This window comes from Onychostoma macrolepis, chromosome 01, assembly GCF_012432095.1.
Source record: "Onychostoma macrolepis isolate SWU-2019 chromosome 01, ASM1243209v1, whole genome shotgun sequence".
In the NCBI taxonomy this organism is placed as follows: domain Eukaryota; kingdom Metazoa; phylum Chordata; class Actinopteri; order Cypriniformes; family Cyprinidae; genus Onychostoma; species Onychostoma macrolepis.
The window spans coordinates 34379898-34402874 of record NC_081155.1 but is presented as its reverse complement, the minus strand read 5'-3'; the positions used below and the strand labels follow the sequence as shown (position 1 = coordinate 34402874).

At 37.3% G+C, this 22977-nt stretch overlaps 1 protein-coding gene across 9 annotated transcripts in view; it reads left to right on the top strand.

The window, feature by feature from the left end:
- The window catches only part of fat1a (FAT atypical cadherin 1a), an 86373-nt gene that overhangs the window by 34816 nt on the left and 28580 nt on the right, over positions 1 to 22977 (top strand). For 7 of the 9 annotated variants that reach the window (XR_009269409.1, XM_058767222.1, XM_058767458.1 and 4 more), the window contains exons 4-9: positions 1075 to 1136; positions 10352 to 10681; positions 11226 to 11436; positions 11829 to 11897; positions 13138 to 13277; positions 22569 to 22844. Coding sequence is in view for 8 of the 9 variants with exons in the window: in XM_058767222.1 (XP_058623205.1) it covers positions 1075 to 1136; positions 10352 to 10681; positions 11226 to 11436; positions 11829 to 11897; positions 13138 to 13277; positions 22569 to 22844 (1088 nt within the window). In the remaining variant the exon portion in view is untranslated. The remainder of the gene's footprint in view (positions 1 to 1074; positions 1137 to 10351; positions 10682 to 11225; positions 11437 to 11828; positions 11898 to 13137; positions 13278 to 22568; positions 22845 to 22977) is intronic. The other 2 variants (XM_058767533.1, XM_058767377.1) reach the window with 1 other exon arrangement.

The window sequence follows — 22977 nt, the reverse complement described above, 5'->3', positions numbered from 1 at the left end:
TTATTACTTTTTAGCCTAACAGTGAAAAAAGGTCCTGTTAATTCCTATATAACATATCCCTATTTAATGTCCTTTTCCATTCCAGTCAAGTTCTTGGTCTATAAATGTAACTTTGCCTTTAATATAATATTTTAAAGTGCAGAGATTTTGATGACTGCCCGCATTCAGAGTTTATTTTCCTTCCCATGTATGACTGCAAAAGTAAAAGAGAGAGAGAGATGGTTTGCAGCGTAGCACAGTTTTGACCAGGAGCAGGAGGGGTGTTGCGGCCGGGCTATTTCTGCTGCCTGCATGTGCGCCATTGATGGCTTCTGGTTTCGGAAATCCTTTTTCTGCACTAATCAGACGCGGTGCGGTCGGCAGGCGTCTCTCGTGTGGCCGAGGCTGGCAACGTCTGCCGTGCTCTCTGCCCCGTCTAATGTACAATTATACTGACGGAGAAACACAAGTCTGCTTATTATCTGCAATCGAGACGCTCTTTACAGAAACGTGTGCTCATTTGCATTGTTGTTCGATCTCTGTCTGCCTGTTTATACTCTCTTCACTGGGTTCGGCATTTGAATTCACTTCCAATTGGATTTCTGTTGTGCTCAGATCTTATTTTCCTGTAAAGTAAAGCCCTTGAGAGAAATCTTCTAAAACCCACAGAATAACCCACACCTACTAACATGTTCATATATGGAGTAAATGCAGTGATGGTTGCATTGACATTTCACTCATCATTTCAGTGCTCGAAGCGGTTTATTATCAGCATTGTGTGTTTGGTTGAAGGTAGTTTGCGAGGTTTGTGTTGTCTGTTTTCAGGCAGTGTGAGTGTGTGTTTAAAGTGAGGTTGTTTGTTCAGCTTTAAAACAGTCCTGACACAAGCACAACGCCCTTTCTGCAGTACTTTGCAGCTGAATCTGTGGTATTTAACATTTGCGTATGTGTGTGTGTGTATTTACTTCACAATATTGCACCCAGAAGTTAAATAAATCTGACAAAACCCTTTGTAAAAATGGCTGGGTATATTCTAAAATATCGTTAAGATGTTACATTATAATGTGGTTATTAATTGTGTTCATGTGTTTGCAGGTCTGGTCACCACCACGTCACGGAAGCTGGACAGAGAACAACAGGATGAACATATTCTGGAGGTAAAAACATTCGGATACATCCACTGACCACAATACTCCTTAAAGCAGACAATCCTAGAAACTCATATTTAGAGAAGTCCTAAAAAGTCTCATTTTTGTCTGTTTCTCTTTTTTTCTTCTTAAAGTTAAGCTACAGTGGGGCAAAAAAAAGTATTTAGTCAGCCACCAATTGTGCAAGTTCTCCCACTTAAAAAGATGAGAGAGGCCTGTAATTTTCATCATAGGTATACATCAACTATGAGAGACAAAATGAGAAAAAAAAAATCCAGAAAAATCACATTGTAGGATTTTTAAAGAATTTATTTGCAAATTATGGTGGAAAATAAGTATTTGGTCAATAACAAAATTTCATCTCAATACTTTGTTATATACCCTTTGTTGGCAATGACAGAGGTCAAACGTTTTCTGTAAGTCTTCACAAGGTTTCCACACTGTTGCTGGTATTTTGGCCCATTCCTCCATGCAGATCTCCTTTAGAGCAGTAATGTTTTGGGGCTGTCGCTGGGCAACACGGACTTTCAACTCCCTCCAAAGATTTTCGATGGGGTTGAGATCTGGAGAATGGCTAGGCCACTCCAGGACCTTGAAATGCTTCTTACGAAGCCACTCCTTCATTGCCCAGGCGGTGTGTTTGGGATCATTGTCATGCTGAAAGACCCAGCCACGTTTCATCTTCAATGCCCTTGCTGATGGAAGGAGGTTTTCACTCAAAATCTCATGATACATGGCCCCATTCATTCTTTCGTTTACGGATCAGTCGTCCTGGTCCCTTTGCAGAAAAACAGCCCCAAAGCATGATGTTTCCACCCCATGCTTCACAGTAGGTATGGTGTTCTTTGGATGCAACTCAGCATTCTTTCTCCTCCAAACACGACAAGTTGAGTTTTTACCAAAAGTTCTATTTTGGTTTCATCTGACCATATGACATTCTCCCAATCCTCTTCTGGATCATCCAAATGCTCTCTAGCAAACTTAAGACGGGCCGGACATGTACTGGCTTAAGCAGGGGACACGTCTGGCACTGCAGGATTTGAGTCCCTGGCGGCGCAGTGTGTTACTGATGGTAGCCTTTTTACTTTGGTCCCAGCTCTCTGCAGGTCATTCACTAGGTCCCCGTGTGGTTCTGGGATTTTGCTCACAGTTCTTGTGATCATTTTGACCCCACGGGTGAGATCTTGCGTGGAGCCACAGATCGAGGAGATTATCAGTGGTCTTGTATGTCTTCCATTTTCTAATAATTGCTCCCACAGTTGATTTCTTCACACCAAGCTGCTTACCTATTGCAGATTCAGTCTTCCCAGCCTGGTGCAGGTCTACAATTTTGTTTCTGGTGTCCTTTGACAGCTCTTTGGTCTTAGCCATGGTGGAGTTTGGAGTTGGACTGTTTGAGGTTGTGGACAGGTGTCTTTTATACTGATAACGAGTTCAAACAGATGCCATTAATACAGGTAACGAGTGGAGGACAGAGGAGCCTCTTAAAGAAGAAGTTACAGGTCTGTGAGAGCCAGAAATCTTGCTTGTTTGTAGGTGACCAAATACTTATTTTACCGAGGAATTGACCAATTAATTCTTTAAAAATCCTACAATGTAATTTTCTGGATTTTGATGAAAATTACAGGCCTCTCTCATCTTTTTAAGTGGGAGAACTTGCACAATTGGTGGCTGACTAAATACTTTTTTACCCCACTGTATATGTACAGCTTCTGTGGTACTTTTCTGATATTGCCACCAAACAAAAGAGAGAGAGAGAGAGCAAGAAAGAAATTGTATTATATAAAATTATATTTTTAAACCTAAAAATAATGATATATGCTACTATTTAAAAGTTTGGGTTCAGTAAGATTTTTTTTTTTTAAAGATGCCTCTTATAACAACCAAGACTGCATTCATTTGATCAAAAATACAGTTAATACAGTAATATTGTTAAGCAGCATTGCAATTTAAAACAACTGTTTTCTGTTTTAATGTAATTTTACATGTAATTTATTCCTGTGTTTACAAGCAGCCATTACTCCAGTCATCAATGTCACATGATTCTTCAGAAATCATTCTAAATATGCTGATTTGGTGCTCAGGAAACATTTCTAAATATTATCAATGTTGAAAACAGTTCTGCTGCTTAATATATTTGTGGAAACTGTGATATATTTTTTCAGTAATCTTTGATGAATAGAAGATTCAAAAGAACAACATTGAAATATGTATATTTTTTCTGTCACTTTTATTCAGTTTAATGCATCCTTGCTGAATTAAAGTATTATTTCTTTAAAAATTCTTACTGACCCCAAACTTTTGAACTGTAGTGCACATTAAAATATTATGTAATTTGAAACTCTTTTGTATTTTCTGGTTCAACTTTAACCTAGAATGCTGTTTTAAAGAGAACTCCTTGGGAGAAAAGGAAACAAATCCTAAAAAAAAAAAAAAGAAGAGTAAAAAACTTTTAGCCTTGACTGTTTAGACCCAAGGCACAAGCCACCAAACTAAACTGTGCACGTGAGCGGACTGCATTCTTCCCCCTCCATTCCTTCCAAAGTGCTTCTGAGGGGATTTAGATATCCGGTGTGTGTGGAGGGTAGGTGTGTGTGTATATGCATGTGGGGGTTTGTCTTTGTTCTCTCTCAGTGTACCGTCTCAGGATTAGGCAGGCCAGAACAGGAAGCGTCACCCTGCCCAGCTAAAGTTTATACTTGTGGATTTTAATTGAGCTGCAAGCTTCTATCACCCTCTCTCTCTCCCTCTGTTTCTCAATAACTCTTTACCACCCGCTCCCTTCCTTTGCCAAAAACCCAACCGCAGTTTGCTGATACTTCAAGTTGTGCACAGATTGATGCACTTTTAATTATTGTTATAGATTCAAATTCAGTTCAAACCCTGTGGCATCTCATTTAATTTGGCAAATTTGCACCAGCCCTTACCAGTTCTTTTATGCCCATTTCTGTGACTCTTAATTATATTGTAAATGACAGGATGGATGCAGACAGGAAATAAAAGCAGGGAGGATGGTACACCCTGCAGCATGCGCTTATCCAGTGTCTGTCCTCCCTTCTTCTCTCCATGCCTCAGTGATGTGAGGAGCTCCTCTTGACTTCAAAGCAAAGCCTGCTGACCGATAGACAGTTGGCTTGTAATTAGCTAATGCCAACAATTCAGCTAAATATTAGTAGTGCCAAGATCCCCTCAAGGTTAAATCTGTTCCTCTGGTTTTTAATTAACTAAGCTTTTTTTATTTTTTTAACTGTTGAGACTGGAGTTTGGTGGTGCGTGTAGTTTCATTCGACTTGCATGCCATATATTAGCTGTCTTAAGCGTAAGGAGCTGTAAGGAATGCTTTTCACCTGACATTGTCTTTTACCCTTTTAATTGCACTTTTAAATAGAAAAGCAAAACTGCATAAATTGGTAGCCAGCCCTGACTTTAAACCACATTTATTGTCTCCGTGGGTTTATGCGCCTTGTTTTTAACACAAGAAGCCTTGCACACTGTAACCTGAATTCGCTTGAAATTGTCATTAGTTTTCATTAGTTTTTTTTACCTGTACAAATGCAGTCCATTATGAGACAGCAACAATACTACAGCGAGAATAAAAGTTATGCCTTCTTTCTTTGCGTAAACATTTGGGCAGTGTTATGCAAATCGTCCAAAACAGTGATGTAGATATGTGGGGGCGTGTTTAAATTATGTGTTTTAGGAAGACATGGATGAGTCTTAACTTTTATAAAGAATGTCTCTTTGGGTTTGAGACTTTAGTCTTTGCAACTTTACGGATCTTCTATATGCACGAACAGCTTGTAACACTCCAAAGACAAAGGAAAACTTGAAATCGGATCATGTGACCCCCTTAAAAGCATACTTTCGGCTTGAGTACTAACCATCATCAAATTTGGTGTTTGGGTACAATTCAGTCTGCCTAGGACTTCAAGAGGTAGCTTGAGAGGTAGCCTGATCAAAAAGTAAGAAATAATGTAACATTTATTCACCCTATTTTTCAATGTGAACGTAAGCTATTTCCTGATAATGTGTGGGACTTCTGAATCATTAGCTGCTATAGACCCTTTTTCTGTTAGTAAACAATGTGACGTTTTTCTGTGGGCGGGGCTTAGCTGGAGGCAGAAAGATTCCACTGACCGCTTCACTATGAAGTTTGTTTACCTTGTTTTTTTAACAATGGCTGGAGAAAATCCGATTTTACCTGCATATGTAAGGTCACTCACTGTGCAGGACCATTATTGTTATTTAAATAAGTTAACTTTAACGGACAAAGTCAGATTGGCCGACCCTATGCTCATGGATGGACGATCTGACAGGATTAACGTTACCTCCGATTGAGTGACTCGTTAGAGAAACCTAACGAGTAGTAAAGAGAAACTCACCTGTGTCTATCTAGTCATGAAGATGTACATTTCAACTTCAGCAGGCTATTTTTACAGCTAAACGTTACATGAGAGTGAACTGCATGGGCCAAAATACAAAAAGTTAAACATTCAATGTGATGATATATTATTTGAAGATGTATGTATCATGGCCAAATAGTTATTTTAAAATATATACATCCTGTAAATTATGTAAGTTAAATTTACAATACTTTACATACAGTACATTTAAAGGAAGATGTGAATATTTTCTAGAAATAAAAATTCCAGAAATTAATTTTGAACTTTCTGTATTTGATTATTCTTTCTTACTAAGTTCTTAAAAAGTCCAGCCACTATCAATCACAACAATATATATTACAGATGATTAAGCATATACATCGTCAGTTTGTTGTTTTACACACATGCACACAGACATTATTTCATAGTTGTGAGATGCATAAGAAATCTTTAGACACGTAACACAAACCATAATCCATAACAACAAAAGACAATACTTTATTTAACCTTTTCTGATAAGAAGTGTGCGCTGCAAACGCGAGCATTTTTGACGATAGTTTCTGTCAAGTCCGCTCGTTTTATCACGTTTAACCACAGCTGTTGTCGGTGTTTTGTCTGGGAGTGGCAGCAGGTATGCGTTAAAATGTCAAATTGTAGCCTGTACTACATAGATTCTTGCATCCAACATCACAACAAGATGATATTTTAAGCTCCTTATGTAGCCGAATCTGCGCTGGTTTGAATGGGCCGCCTCCACATTTTTCAGTTTGTTTTGCCTCCAGCTAGCGCGGTGACGTAATCGTGACGTCGGCGCAAAAAGGGTCTATAGGTAAACAACTAAAAAGTTAACAGTGCTGTAAACTCTAAAACTATTTGTGCAACAAACCAGTGCATTCATGAAAATATGATAGCACTTTCCATAGCATAAGCGAATGACACTGAAAGCCTTGCTCATTCAAGTTTAAAATGACCACGTCTGCTCTTACGTAAAAATTAAGATAGATAGGCTTAGTTAGCAGGCTAATAATAAAAAATGGTTAGCTATATGCTATGCTAGTGTATTAAGTAAAGAGCCTATAAAACGTAAGATTACTAACACAAAGAACATTTATGAACAAAATGTTTTGTTTCAAAATCTATAGTTTTGCTTTCTAATCTATTGTGTAAAAAAAATAAATAAAATAATGGTCATGACAACAGTTCAAACGGCATGCACCATGAAGCGATTTTGCAATCAGCCAGCGAATAGTCTAAACATTAAAAATTATTTCTGCCAATAGAATCGCTTTGAGGTCCTAGGCGAACTCAACAGGCACACTGAATTGTTCATTACAGCAGCCCTAAATTTATCCTTGCATCATTGCCGCTAAAATAATGTGAAAATTAATTTTAAAACTCTTGACAAGTCGCTCGGATATCTAGTCCATGAAAACAGAAAGGTCATAATGTGAATTTTGGATACATTTCTCACAACCTGTTTGAAGCAACTGTCTTCTTCTCTGTTTAAACACCTCCTGGGACTGTTATGATCTCATGCTTAATTTGATTACCGTGCCGCTTTAGACCGGCTGAGGGAAAGACTAATAAACAAATGACCATCAGTCCAGTCACTGTTCACACGCATTCTTCTGGATCCTGTTTCTCCTTGTTTTTTTTTCCCGCACGGCTCCGGTGGCCCACTGTAGTAGTCATGACAACCCCGCCAATTTGCGTTTTTGGCCGGTGTTTAGTCAGGGGTCCAGCAACAGGAAGTTCTTTATTGACATCTTCCCTCCAGGGGTCTTGTCTCACCCAGCCTCCCGCCCAGGAGTCTGGCTGTCTCTCTCCCAGGGGCAGTACAATCCTGCTGGGCACAGCACCGCAGGAGATGGGGGAATGAGCTGGTGCTTGGGGGCTTGCTGAGGTTAGTTGGAGGCAGCACATGCTTGGGGGGAGGGAGAGGCAGTTATATGGGGGCCAGGGTGAAGGCATTTGAGTGTGTATGTGTATGTGTGTGAGAGATATATGGGAGAGCACCCTGCAAACTTTCACACACACTTAAGAGCTGGGAAGGAAGGTGTAAGGTGCAAATGCTCCTAGAGGGGGAAGGGAGGGAAATTCGAGAAAATAAAGAACAGAGAGAGAGAGAGAGAGCTACTCTGGCTACTCTGGAACATGTTGAGGCATGCACAGCACGTCAGAGAGTCTGCCCTGTTGCTCTTTGAACTTATAAAACCAAACAGGAAAATATGCCACGGTTCACTTAAGTTGATTTGCAAAGAAATGAAATTTATTTCTGGGAAGACACCCTGAGCGTCTGAAGATGTAAGGGCGTTGCTTTGCCTGTTTTCAAGGCATGTGAAATGTGTTACTGCTTTGGCTGCACCAAAAGCTCAAAACACATTTCTAATGTTTAAAATGCTTGTACCTATTAGTAGTGATTTATTCCACTGAGACTTTTCAGATTTGGTCACTGATTCATTTACAGTGCAGTCTCATTTTGCAGATTACAATGTTACAGCACTATGTAGAGACAGACCATTTTTTTAGTATGTGTGTTATGAGTGAGTCATTGAATCATTCAACCAACACATTTGTTTTTCGTAACTCTGAACAATAAACTACACAACCTCTTTCACAAACATGGTTGGTTTGGTTACCAAGTTCATTCAGTTTTTTTTTTAGTTTTTTTTTTACTTTTTTAATGAATGGCATGGTAAGACATTCAGAGTCTACATTATGAGTCAGTGCATAGAAATCAAAAAGAGCTGTTCACCTAATTTTTTTTTTTTCGAAAGCACAAATCTGTTCATTAATGAAACACCCCTATTGCTTATACTTGCAGGATTTGTAACCTGTCCTGCTACGAATGTGATTAATAGCATCGTGGTAGCTTAAACAGTAGTGCATGAAGCTAGCAACACTAAAGTCATGGGTTCGCTTCCCATGCAATGCATGAGGAAAATTTGTAAGCTACTTTGCATAAAGCCAAATGCATAAATGTAATGTAAGACTACAAATCTTGATTTTTGCTCAGGAGAGATGTGTTGTAACTTTAAGCAGTCAAGCTTGATTTTCACCCTGTGGACAATTTGACTCAGGCAATCACCACAGAAAATATAGAAATCTAGTTATATAATTGATGTTCAAAGCAGACATGGTATTTTTATTGAACTGGAAATTTAATTTCAACTGTCTGAATTCTTTCCAGTTGCTAGAAGAGGTTTTAAAAAAAAGCAGTGCATTGCAGGCATACAAACACAAGTTCGACTCAGGAGAGTGGACTGTTGGAGCTGACCGAGTCCCTTGTCTTCCTGTTCAATTAAATCTGTTTGGCCAACAGTTGGATGGCACTGGACAGCTTTGAAAACAAATACACATTATAGGTCTACTTGCTTGTTCACACCAAAAGCTGGACTGCTTTTACAGTGTTGAACAGATGCTTTTAAATGTCTGTGCTGGCCTGTTTTTTTTTTTTATCTGCTTCTGCCATAGACTGCAGTAGTATTGTATTTTGCATTCAAAGCTACACAAGTCTGCTGAGTTCATTAGCAGGAAATAGTGTGTATGTCTGCATCTCTGTGTGTTTGCATTCATCAGTTTATGCACCAGCGTACCATTAAGCCGCCTCAAACGGGCATTTTCCGAGATTAACTGAAGATATCCAGAGGAAATTAATGAGCTGGTTAACGGATACCAGCTGAGATTGGACACGGTGTTCTGAGCATGAGTATATGCTCAACAAACCACCAGCGTCTGCTTAATGTTGCCATCTCTGCTTGTTTGGAACAGCTCTTGTACATATTACTGTTCATATTGTTGACAAAAGTGCTTTGCTGTTAAAACTGGTGTGCATTTTTGTGAACTTTTGATTTGTTCTTTTTTGGCTCTACGGTGTTCTTACAACACAACTGAACTAAACTGATCTACCGTCTTTTTGAATAATGTGTGAAGTAATAACACCTAGGTCTGCAAACAACACAGTCAGATTAGATGATTGGACTAGCTTTGAGAAAAATCAATATCACGTTTATTTTGAGACTATGTAAGATGTCTGGCTATCGCATTTATGGTGATATTTTTCATCAGGTGTCATAAAAGAGAAATTATCTAGGAAAAATGTCATTCCGCAATCATACAGAAAATGCACAACAGTCTGTTCTCACCCCCGGAAACCCTTCCCGCCTTGCCGCACATCTCTGAAAAGATTGCTTGACAGCTAAGCGCACTGGGAATTACTTCAATTTTGTCAGCCAATTGACTTAGATAGGAACACTTGCCCCCGTGTTCTGAACAGGAGATTTTTCTTTACCTCTGAACGGCGATTGATTGAAGCTCTTGCTATAATGAAGGTTTTCAATCACTTGTGTCAGATATTCTTGAGTGTGTTCTATTATTGTCCCGTGCACCTCTCTTAGTACTGCTCGTTTTGTCACTCTAATTGAAAATGTTCATTATGACACCGGCTCTCTTGGGTTTTGGGGTTATTCGACATGAAAGGAAAGAAGAAAACTAGAACTGAGTGAATGAATTTTTCCGCCCCCTCGATTACAGGCTTTTCTATCAGCCCCCTGAAGCTTTTTACCCAAACAAATCAAACTTTCAAGAAAGGATGTGCAAAAGTACATATTTCAAAACCAACTAGTCTGTGGGTTGTCTGAACAACTAGGCAACTAATTGGTCTGAAGAATACGCTCTATAATCTGTCTATATGTCTGTCTATTCATCTATAAATCCATTGTTTGGTGTAGGATGTTTTTTTGATTGAAAATTGTTTCAAAGAAAAATATACTCCAATATTCTTTTATTTACAAATTTGGAAAATCTTTGAAATTATTTGCATTCTATATGCTTATGTTACAGATCACAGTATCTGATCAAGGCATTCCTGTGAAGTCCACTACCGTCCGTGTCATCGTCAAAGTCCTGGATGAGAATGACAACAAACCACAATTTATGGAGAAAGTCTACAAAATCAAACTCCCTGAGCGTGAAAAGCCAGAGAAAGAGCGTGCACTCAGGAGAGATCCCGTTTATCGCGTTATCGCTTCGGATCGAGATGAAGGGCCAAACGCTGAGATTTCCTACAGCATCGAGGACGGAGACGAACAGGGAAAGTTCTTCATTGAGCCCAAAACTGGCATGGTTTCCTTTAAGAAGTTTTCTTCTGCTGGAGATTATGATATCTTAACAGTAAGGACATTCACATTTCTATTGCACATATTCTGTCATTTTATATTTGCAGATTAGAAATGTGCAAATAGCAAGATATGAAAAACTGGATCCTTTTTATTGCGAATGTATTTGCTTACTAGCTTGAGTTACAGCGTTTGAGGAGGCCGTTATTATGACTTGGCATGTAGAAACCTGAGCTCTCAGATTTGACACACACTACATTTTTCCTGAATGTCCCTTTGATGGAAGTTTTACGAGTGTAAAGTGAACTTCCTGCCAGCCCATGTGGCCGGTGACATTTTTACCAGACCTCCCATTGTTTCATTACTTAACATCTGTCGCTTTCCAAAGTCACAGTGACAGGTGTTCTGGTAGCATTCTGTATTTCCTGCATTTAGTAGTATCTCTCCCTGATTGGGCTTGAAGTGTGTCTTTTTGGTATCGCTAACAGATTTGCTCAAATTATTATTTTTCCCAAACATGAATTCCAAAACCATACTGTAATTTAAATTGCAGTTGTATTATTTGATTTTACATATTTTGTTTAACATCTATCCACCAGATTAAAGCAGTGGATAATGGTCGACCCCAGAAATCATCCACCTGCCGTCTACACATCGAATGGATCCCCAAGCCAGAGCCGAGCGAAGTCCCTCTGGCATTTGACGAGCCATTTTACTCATTTTCTGTCATGGAGAGTGACCCCGTGGCACACATGGTCGGGGTCATCACTATGGAATCTGTGGAAACACCAGTCTGGTTTGAAATAACAGGTATGGTGGAAGTAGATTTTGAAAGTTTGTTTTGTGTTGGTTTGGCCTTTACATGCCGAAGCTTGGATTCTAACAAGTGTCTTTGACAGTTCAAAAAAATTGTAACAAACTAAGATGATGAAATCTTCTAATGAGTCTCTTTGGAGGAAGTTTCTTTGCATGAAATAACCTCGATCTTTGTGTTTATCTTCTCAATAGAACTGTCATAATATGACTTAATAGTTTGCATCCTCTTCCTGTTCCCTTATCTTTTAACCAAACTTTCACTGACAACTTTTACTTACTCTCTCTTTTCTGCTTCTTAATTTTGGAATGGTTTGGTTTTTTCTGCTTCTCTCCTTCTGCTTTCCTCCTCTTGTTTGTCTCCTTGCTCCTCTTCTTGGCTTTGGAAGAGGACATGGCGGCTAAAGAGCTGTTTTACATCGTTCAGATGGCTTGCGACCTGAACTGCACTGCAGAAGGTATCTGCCGCAGATCTCCTAATTCTACTGTGCGTGGCCATTATGAGATCTGTCATGTGCTTTTGTACTCATGCTGTTGTGACTGTTTCGCATTGGTCCCACATATTGATTCTCTTTCAAGTGCTTATGAGCTGGCAATGAAAGAGTTACATTTAGATCATTAAATCAAAATTATTTGTCTCTGTCCACTCTATGAGATACATAAAGAGTAGCTTGTTTTCCTTGCCAGCCTATGCACTTAGTGTTCTTCACTTTGAAAACCCAGTGCTCTCATTTTCTTTCATGTATGGTGTCTTTATTATTGTTATATTTGTTTGGTCATATAATCAGAAAAAAAAAAAACATACTGCTGGTTCAGTGGCTGCTGGCAAGATCAAAAAATGAAAGATGACTTATACATTTGTATAATATGAATTAATGATAGCAAATGCACATAAAATTGCAGAAATCAAATGAACAGTGTTTTCATAGAAAATATAGAAAAAAATATATGGCAATACTGTTGGTGTTTTTAATGCCATGCAGTTACTCTAATCTCAAAATGCCAAATAAAGATTTTAAAATGCTGGTTAAGTCTGTATAGGTCAAAGATGTTGTTGCATATTTATTTGCATATATTACTATATTTAATCTATTATTTTATTCCAGCTTTTTACAATATCCTGACTGCACCTCTTTTATTAGGAACATTTTATTTTTTTTTTTTTTTTCTGTATTGAAATGTATTTTTATGTCTTTTTGGGGACATAACTTCATAAAGCTTCATTGTATAAGTCCTAATTTAAAGAAAAAAAAAAAAAAGAATGTAATTCTTGAAACGAAACCTTTAGTAGTCTGGCATAGTCTTTAAATATTATTTCTTAAAATATGTTTAACAAACCTGCTTCACTACCTACTAATATTGTCAAATAATTGCGCAAAAAAATTCAAAATGATGTCAGTGAAATAATTTTTTAAAACTACATTATTTAAATATTTTTCCTCATTTTTTTATTGTGGACCCTGTATTATCTTGCGGGTTTTTACACACTAAGGCAGCAATATGGCAGAATGTATGTCAGTCAGCCGTTATTGTGGCATACACAAAAAGTGTGAAACAGTTGCTGCGAAACCACCAACGTGACTTTTACCACCTGTGCAGTTCTCTTTCTCTCTCTCCTGTCTTCAACTGCCTAACTTGTGATGATGGCCGTCTAATTTCCTGTCCATTTTGGTTGTGGTGAAAACCTCCTCTCAACAGGTGGTAATTCTGACAGTCGATTTGAGGTGGGGAAGGCGAGTGGGACGGTGATTGTGGCCCAAGTGCTGGACGCAGAGCAGAAATCCCATTACAACCTGACGGTGGACGCAACAGATGGCACCAGATCTGTCAGCACGCAGGTAATTGAATTGCTAATGAAGTGTTTATGGAAGCAGAGCATTGTGTGTTCACCATAGAGGCCTGGGCTTCTTTTTTGAGATCACTATGAGAGGCAAAAAATGGCTCTGATTTTTTTGTACATGTATATTTCGCTGATGGCAAGGAAGGAAAAGCAACCCAAGCATTTCCAACTTTCCAAATTGAGTTCCCTTCTTTGGCTGCACTGGCACTGTAGGTCCCAAAGGTCTTTCCTGAATAAGCTTCAGGATTAAAAAAGGAGCACAGCATCTTGCTATTAATTCGGATGTAGATGAGTCAAGCGAAAGTCATTAATCCAAATACATGTTTTGCAATGATTTTTTTAGGTATATTTGTAGATACATTCTGTACAAGTTCCATGTGTGTGCCAGGTTATAAACTGTACTAGGAAAAAGGTTCAAACTAGCAAGCTTTAGGCAGTTTTTCTGGTTAGATTCAGGTTAGCTATTGTAGACATTTTTTGAAGTCTGAAGGTTCCCTAAATGTTCTTCAAATACCTCACGTCACAACATGCTGGCAGACATTCCTTGGCCTGTCGGACGGAGAGTTTTTGGCCAGGGTTCCTGGAATCTTCCATTGTCTCATTCCTGGAGCGTGCGAGGAGGATGAAGCTGTCTGGCTCCCTGCATTTTCATTTTGCTTTCTCTGACAGTCTGACTGTCTTTCTTTAATTCAGTTATATGTTTATCCCATGAGAACATTAACCACACCTTTCAATAATATGCATTATGAAGTTGATTCTGCAAGGTTTTTCAGACTTACTGTCAGTTTATTTCGAACTTTGCGTTTGTTTTACTCAGCATATGGCATTATATATATATATATATATATATATGTATATTAGGGCTGTCAGTCGATTACAATTTTTAATCTAATTAATTACATGATGTGTTGATTAATTAATCTAATTAATCGCAAAATAAATTTGACGGTTGCTATTTTTGTGTTAAATGAGAAAGTATCAAGTAACTTTAGAAATAAATATTGGTAACACTTTCTATGAAGCCCATATTTATAATACATTATAAGGGTATTCTTAAGGCATTATAATGAATGCAAAAAACCTCATAATATGTTATATCGTCTTATAAATAATCATAACAACAATTAAAATACATTATAATGTTTACGCATTTGTGCTTATAACTTTTAAGATTATGATTATTTATAACACAATGAACACCATATTAAATCTACTTTTACATTGATAATGGGACTATATATCTTGACATTATTTAAGATCTGCATAGTATCTTACTACAGTACATCTTGTAAGTGGTTAGGTGTGGAGTGTTATTTGAGTGTTCCCTGTGAGACTAATATTAATTTTGATGTGAGCTAGTTAAAATTTCAACTGGAAAAAAAAAAAAAATGCAATGTTTATATGTTAGGTTACATTTTATTTTAATGGTCCCCTTAGTCTATTGACTATAAGTAACTTTGCAACTACATGTCAACTAACTCTCATTAGAGTATTAGTAGGCTTAGGTTAAGGTTAGGGTCGGTAGAATATTGACGTACTTGCAAAGTTGCTTATAGTCAGTTTGTCTGTTGGAGAACCATCAAAATAAAGTGTTAGCATATATTTAGCTGACATACTAATAATACTCCAATGACTGCTAGTTGACATGTAGTTGCAGAGTTACTTAACAACAGCTGTCTAAAGGGTACCTTCAAAATAATCAAACTGATATTAAAATAAAAATATTCAGAGCAATCTGATCTGATATCTGATCTTATGGCTGTTTGAGAGAAAAAACAATTATTATTATTACTATACTTATAAGTGGTCATTGATGGCTTTAAGTAAAGTAGTATAAGAAAGGTGGCAAGATATGAGACTTATAATACGTTATAACTATGAGAAATATAATCCATTGTAACTTAAGTGGATGCAACGTGTTCACTCTGTTATAAATCATCATACTCTTAAAAGCTATAACCACTAATAAGTAAATATTATAATACATTAAAACTGTTCTTATGAATATTCATAAGATGATATAACATATTATAAGGTTTTTTATAATGCATTATGCATTCATTATGAATATATATATGAAGAAGAATATATATAGGGCTGTCAGTTTAATATAATGTATTATAAATATGGGCTTCATAGAAAGGGTTACCAAAATATTTTATTTGATTCAACATAAACATTTTGGCTACAACGGCCTAACATAAACTGTGGAACATAAATGGGCCTTTGAATCATTGGTTCACACGATTCGTTCAAAACACGGATTCAATCAGAAGCTAAACACCACTGTGTTGCTCGAAGACGCGCAACAATTCTGCCATATGTTCTCTGCAAAATTCAGCAAAAACACATAATATTGTGTTTAAAATAGAACACAACATCAACTTCTTATTTACTGAACTGTTGTATAAAATCACATTTAAACTCGTGATATTCAGGACAAAATTAGCACTTGTGTGATATTGCTCTCCATGTTTGTGTGATATTGCTTATCATATGATGTAAATATGAGACAAGATCTCATACAGGGACATTTTTTGCACCGATATTTAGAATTTTAGGGCATAACTGCATTTATGGGGTTGCTGCCCTACATCATATTTGTCAACAGTCAACTATATAAAATGTAAGATGATGTACTGTGTCTGGGGCGGGGCCAGTGCGTTAACTGCATAAAAATATTTTAATCGCGTTATTTTACTAATTAATTAAGTTGACACATTAAACTGACAGCCCTATATATATTCTTCTTCTTTAACTAGAAAATTAAGCAGGTAGATTTATAGTGGTCTATGGGTAGATTTATAGTGGTCTAAGTGTAAAACACATTGCCCCTGGTCGTCTCGACATCATTTATGTCATCTCCAAACAGGCTGCACTGTTTATGTGTTGATTTCCTGTTGGATCGTGAATAAATCTTTGCATATGGTCCTAAAGAGGTCACTGAAGAGCAGGGCTCTCTGGTTGAGGGCCGTGTTTGTGCCCTCACTCTCTCGAACAGAGCCTGCATTGTGACCGGCTCCCCAACCCCCCCCCCCCAGGATATGTTTAGGCAACACTGTCGGAACTCTCTTGTGATCAAGCAGACCACTGTGGCCAATGATACCACCGCACACATACATTCCTGCATGCAAAATTAACCTCCACGAATATCCTGAACCGAAGCCCCACCATCCAACTCTCCCTCCCTCTTATTGACGAAATTTCCAAACACAAAGACAGTGACATGACACTGAGTTTTTGCGCTGCAGCTCTTCAAAGCGTCTCTCGATCAGGCCTGCTTAGCTAAAGCCATTGTTGGGCCCTAAAACCTTTCAAGTCGAATCTGTTACAGTTGTCACATTCACAGGGCACAGAGTGCAGATTTCAGTGCCCTGCATCTGGCTTTGGCTGGACCTGCTTGTGCACACATTTTTGAGGTTTGTGACTCTTTTGTGTTGGGTTTATCATGTTGATGTGGTAATAATCATTACTGCTTGAGGTTCAGTTGAATTTGTTGACCTTTGAAGATTGAGGCTTTGATGAGAAACATTAAACTTGCTCTAGATCAGTCAGCTGATCTACTCTTAGTCCCCTGTAACAAAAACTGATATTAAGATCTTTCGTAAGTATGAAAATCAACAACAGACGAGCTTTTGGGTGAATCTGAAAACAAATATGGTTCTTATTTCACCCCATAATCAAAGGGAAAGAATAGTCATTTATTATTTTGCACTGGGGAAAAAAAAAACATTAAGAAAATGTGGTCACCCACTTAAGTTTTGGGACCAGTTCTCCATATTAACTAACTATTAACTCTGACTTTTGCCTATAAACTCCTAATTTGCTGCTTATTAATAGTTAGTAAGCTAGTTGTTAAGTTTAGGAGTGAGATAGGATCTTAAGGGATCTAAAGTATGGTTATGGCAGAATAAGGCATTAATGTGTGTTTTGTAAGTGCTAATATGCTAGTAATATGCATGTTAATAAGCAACTATTTAATTAAGAGAATTGGTCCTTAAAATTACCAAAAATGTATTTATTTGACTCTTCATTACTGTAACGTCTGTAGTTACATAATAATATAATTGATAATATATGAGTTATATTTTTTGCATGGTTCAGATTCTTTGAGACAAGAGTAAAGAGAATTTTCATTAAAATAATGTGAAAATCATATTCTTTTTGCAAAATATTAAATATAATTGTAATAAAAATGTAATTTAGAATATAATTTCTATTTTTTTTTTTTTTTGTGGTGAAACATGACCTGGCATTTTCTTCTAACTGATAATATAAATAAAACCCCTATTAAATTTCAGAATTTATAGCTTGTTTTAACATTTCCAGGTGTCTCATTACTGGTCTAACTGTACTAGACTAGGAAGGACGGTTTGTTTTTCCTTTGCAGGCGTCCTCGGTACATTAGACCACCCTGACAGAAGTTTTCAGTCTGTTGGCTAATTAGTAATGACAAAAGTCAGTTTATACTCAACACTTTCAAATACCTCTGTAAACGCTCAGGCAGGTGCTAAAAAGAAAACGAGGCCAAACGAACAAATCAAGCAAATATTTGCCCTTTAAAACATTAAAGAGACGATATTAAACACACGCCTGCAGGCTTTCATCTTGCCTTACAAAGCAAGAGAAAGATGGATGGGTAATATAACCCATTTGAAACTTGTTTCATCTTTGATTTCTTCATTGACCAACTAATGAGTTTGGAACCTTGTTGTATTTGGATGCAGCTGTTCCAAAACAAGTGCTTCTCATAGCCAAAGTCAATTTCAGCATGTGATCCAGCGAGTATATCTGCAACAATATCATACGCCAGTTGTGTTTGAGAGAAAACACAGTCTTAAACAGATTACAGCTGACAAGGAGGGGGTTTTATTTATTTGTTTCAATTATCTGTATGAATTTGTTACCCTTGCAACCCAACTAGCACACATTTTTAATCACAAATCTGCATTCAGACTCTGCTTTTGCCTTTGTATGTCTAGTGACCCTCTCCTGAAGCGATTAGCTCTCTCCTCCTCGTGGAGCCGCATATCTTTGTTTAAATCAAAGTCATGTGTATTCCACATGGGCTTGCCAGACCTTCTCCATGCTCTATTTTCATTGTTTTTGCCATTTATCTCCACACTTTTTATCTCTCTTTCACCCCAATCTCAACAAAAGCACCACATTTCAGACAGGCAATGAGGGATTATGATTATTTTGGAAGGGAAGAAAAGAATGCAGAGGGGGAGGAAAATGTATGCTGGGTGTAATCCTATTTTAGGCCTTCTGAGAGAATGTGTGGCAACTCTTATGTGTTTGCGACTGTGCCAAAGTCATTTTCCCTAAGACATGTCACATACAAAGAAATATGGGGATCTGGGTGAACAGTGCCCATATCTGCCTGTGATTTCTTACTCTTGTTTTGAGGGAGCACTCTTAAGAACAATATCCATCATTGAGTTTTTATTTGATAACTCAAGGCTCTACTTACATTTGCGAGTGAAAATTACTGTGCGAATGTGAACTTTTTTTGTTAAATGTTTTTACTGTGACTTTTGGGCAATTTAATGCATCCTTACTGAATAAAAGTTTTGCAGAAAAGGTACTGACCCCAAACATTCAGAACAACAACGGCGTACACCACAAATACCTATGTCCCTGGCACAATAAAGATGTTAAATCCAATAAATAGCATGCATGTAATTGCATAAGAGAGTTTTGAAGGTATGTGCATGCTTGTGATTTAGTAACACCCTGCTTGAGACAAATAAGAGCAAACTGGATTACAGATGCAAAACTAAACAACTTTCAAAAAGCCTAAAATGTGACCAATTTTGAAATGCAATTTAGTCTGAAGTCTAAAATTACATCTTTTGCTAAAAGTGGCACTGGTATGTTCCATGTTTCTGTTGTTATTGCCCATATATATATATATATATATATATATATATATATATTATTGCATATGAGATGTTTTAACCCAGTCTGTCAGATGTCCATGTGTGGGAGGTAATGCATTTGCATGCATAGTGTAAGTGGTAGGAGTTTATAACAGGAATTTCTCTTCAATAATAGGCTGCTAGCTTCTGGAATAGCCCCCCTCAGGGATCATCCGATGCATGTGTATATATATATATATCACATTCACACATACAGAGCTCATTTTCATATAGTGTTACAGTCCTTTTTGCTTTTCTCACTCTTACTTCTTGTGCCTCACTTCTGTTCCTCATCTTTCTCCTTTTCTGTCTTTCACACGCGCATCCTTCTTCATCTGTCATTCACACTCTCTGATCTTTTCCTTTAATCACTCCCTCACTCACCACTTCCTCTCGAATCCCTCCATCTGTCCTTCTTTCTTTGTGTGTGTTAAGACATTAGTGGAGCTCCTTTGAGTTCTTTTCCCCATACATTTACATTACAGTCATGAAGCCTGTCGTGCTGATTCTAAAGCATCATTGAAAGCAGGCAGGATATAAACAGATACAAGCTACTAGCTTCATCTATTTACACCGGTGCTTTCAGTTGACTATCTGTGCTGGCATGAATTACAAAAAAATGCCAGGCTGCCAGGGCCAGGCGGCACGTCTCCAGGGTAAGGTGTGAGAAAGAAGGCAAGAGAAGAGAGAAAAAAAGGCAAAGATTTCTCTTCCCCGACCTTTGGCATTCGATAAAACCAAACATGTTCTTCAGGGACAGGGGACGTGCTGATGCTGTCAGGACAAGTGTGAGTGTTGCCCACACTCACACACCTACATGGGCTAATCTTGAGCTGAGAGCAAGTGGCAGCTAACAGCTAAGATTTTTTTTTTTTTACATTTTATTTTTGGCTGTATTTGTCTAACATGGTTGAGAAATATATGTTCCAAAGAGAAATAAGGATTTGACAGCAATTATGTTTTATGAAGTATTCAAAACTATTACAAAAGCTAATCGCGAATCAGAATAATTTTAAGACATCAAAAATATATTGTTTTATTCTAAAGTAAAATTCTTATGTTTAAGTTTTGGGTCGATAAGAATTTTTTTTTTTTTTTTTTTTAAGAAATGAATACTTTTATTCCACAAGGATGCATTAAATTGATCAAAAGTGACAGTCAAGGCTTTTACATTGTTTAAAAAATCTTTTCTTTTCAACTGTGATGTTAATAAGAAATGTTTCATCGCCACCAGATCATCATATTAGAATGATTTCTGAAGAATCATGTGACACTAAAAATTCAGCTTGTTGTCATAGAATAAATTGCATTTTAAAAACATTAAAACACATACAGGCTGTGTATTTCTCAGAGTGACCACACTGAGAAATGCCCCAAGTAATGCTTATTTAGAAGACCTGCTTTTTCTGTAATTGAGCCCTCAGAAATGTATTGTAATAAACTGTATTATCAATTAGGATTATGTGCACATGTATAATATATTGATAAGGTTCTAATGTATTGATATTTATTGACATATGACTGTAGCACAGTCACTCATCCCAAGTTTAGGGTATATGAGAATCTCAGATGTTATGTAAATAAAGCATAAGGCTTTCTAGATGATGCACTTTTTTATGGTTGCTGCTAGGTAATTAATTAATTCATAATAACTCTGTTATACACCAGAACTGTCCCAAATATTGCAACTTTCACTCCCGACCAGTCTCTTGAAAACATATGTTACTAGTGGGACACATATGTGGCCAATCCATTTGTGAGGCTTCTGGTTTGAATCAGTGGATCCAAGGAGCTGTTAGCTTTTGTTTGTTTTATGTAAAACAGCGCCCCCTGATGTCTGGCATGCATGTCTAACTCTAACGATCCAATGCATTTCACCGTCTTTGTTCTTCATCCTGGCTTTATAAAAGCATGTCTGATTGTATGAAGGCAGATTATTTAAGCACACACTCATTTTACATATCAATTCTAACTGCTTTGGTTGTGTTGAGTGTGGAGCTTCCTGTCCACTCACTAATCCTCACCCAGAATGTAAATAAATGGATGGTTGCTTTGATTAAAAAAAGATGATAAATGTGTGAACTCAGTTGATGTGTTTTTTGGTCGCAGAATGACAGCTCATAAATGATATTACTGCATTAGCCTATGTACAAGAAGTGTGTGTATTGAGAATTGCTAAAAAGTCAAAACACTCATAAGTATGCTGTGGAATAACCTTGGCATTTCACTCACTGTAGGACTTTAAACTGTTAATGAAACACATCCTTGTGCATTCACGATACAATAATTTGTAACCAAAGAAAATGTCAACATGCAGTGTTATCAGAACCAGCCACAACTCATTTGAATTCATGCTGGGTTTTTAACATTCATTGTTGAATGTAAGTCATTTAAATTATTACAGGTTTGATCTGGTTAATATCAAAGCAGCTGTGATAAGAGTTCTAAACCCCTAAGGTCTAAGATGGCAAACATAAGTTCAGTCTCATGATGTGCAATTTTTTTTTAAATCAACTAGTCTGAACAACTAGTAGTTGACTAATGTGTTAAAGAAGTGCTTAATATATGGATCATGCAAACTAAGCATTGATCAGACAGTGCAGCATTATATTTAATGTGGTAACTGACAGATATTCAGACAACTACAGTATAGCACTTCATTCAACTTCGCGCTCAACCATCACAGTCCTCACAAACAAACGGAGACCTACAGATTATGCATAACCTTGCTCACAGCAGCTTATTTGAAGTCTAGTAGTAATTGTCTAGAAATATATTGTTGAAAGCAATTCATTTGTTACAAAAGCGGTGCTTTGATGGCTCTGGCGGCGGAGCTTTAAAGAGAATGAATTTAGACACACAGCTTACCTGTGAGGGTTTACCTGAGCTGACAGGCAAAGAGATGTGAGGTTTTGTCTTTTAATTAATCCTTTTGAAATAATTTGCAGTAACGCGTAACAATATATAGATAAACTCACTAGTCAACCTCATTGATCACTAGATGGTTGTTAAACTGGCCTGTCCTTACTTACCTGCTGATCTTTCTTTCTATTTTGTAAAAAAAAAAAATGTCATACTAAGTTTTGCCAAGTATGTTGTATGTGGGTGTTTTAATGGATCTTTTAAGTGCATTGATACATTCTTTAAGCCCACTTAAAGTGATTGTTTTTAGCCAGATATTTTATTTGTTTAGTGTATGTTATGGTTTTAACCATTCATTATAGAATACCAATCATGTTATCATAGTAATACACTTAGAATCTAACCTGAGACGTACTTGATATTATTATTATTTAAAAGAAATTGTCCCACTGAAACTAGATCATTAAACAAGGCCTTATTTATTTACTTATCGTTTGTTTTTACAGGTTCTTATTAAAGTGATCGACACCAACAATCATCGGCCCCAGTTCTCTAAGTCTAAGTATGAAGTGAATGTCCCTGAAGATACCCCACCTGACACAGAGGTGTTACGGATTACAGCTACAGACCAGGATGAGAAGAACAAGCTAACTTACACCCTCCTCAGTAGCACTGACCCGTTCAGTCTACGCAAGTTCAGACTAGATCCTGGAACTGGGGTGTTGTACACTGCAGAGAGACTAGACCATGAGACCATGCACCAACATACACTAACTGTCATGGTAAGATCATGTGGTCTGCTACTTGCTTTACAGCATCATCTGTCCAATTGATTTTTCTGTCTGATTTAGAAATGTTAGCTAGTCAGCCATCCTTCACCATAAATGATCCTGGCTGTTTGTTTTCTCTTTAATT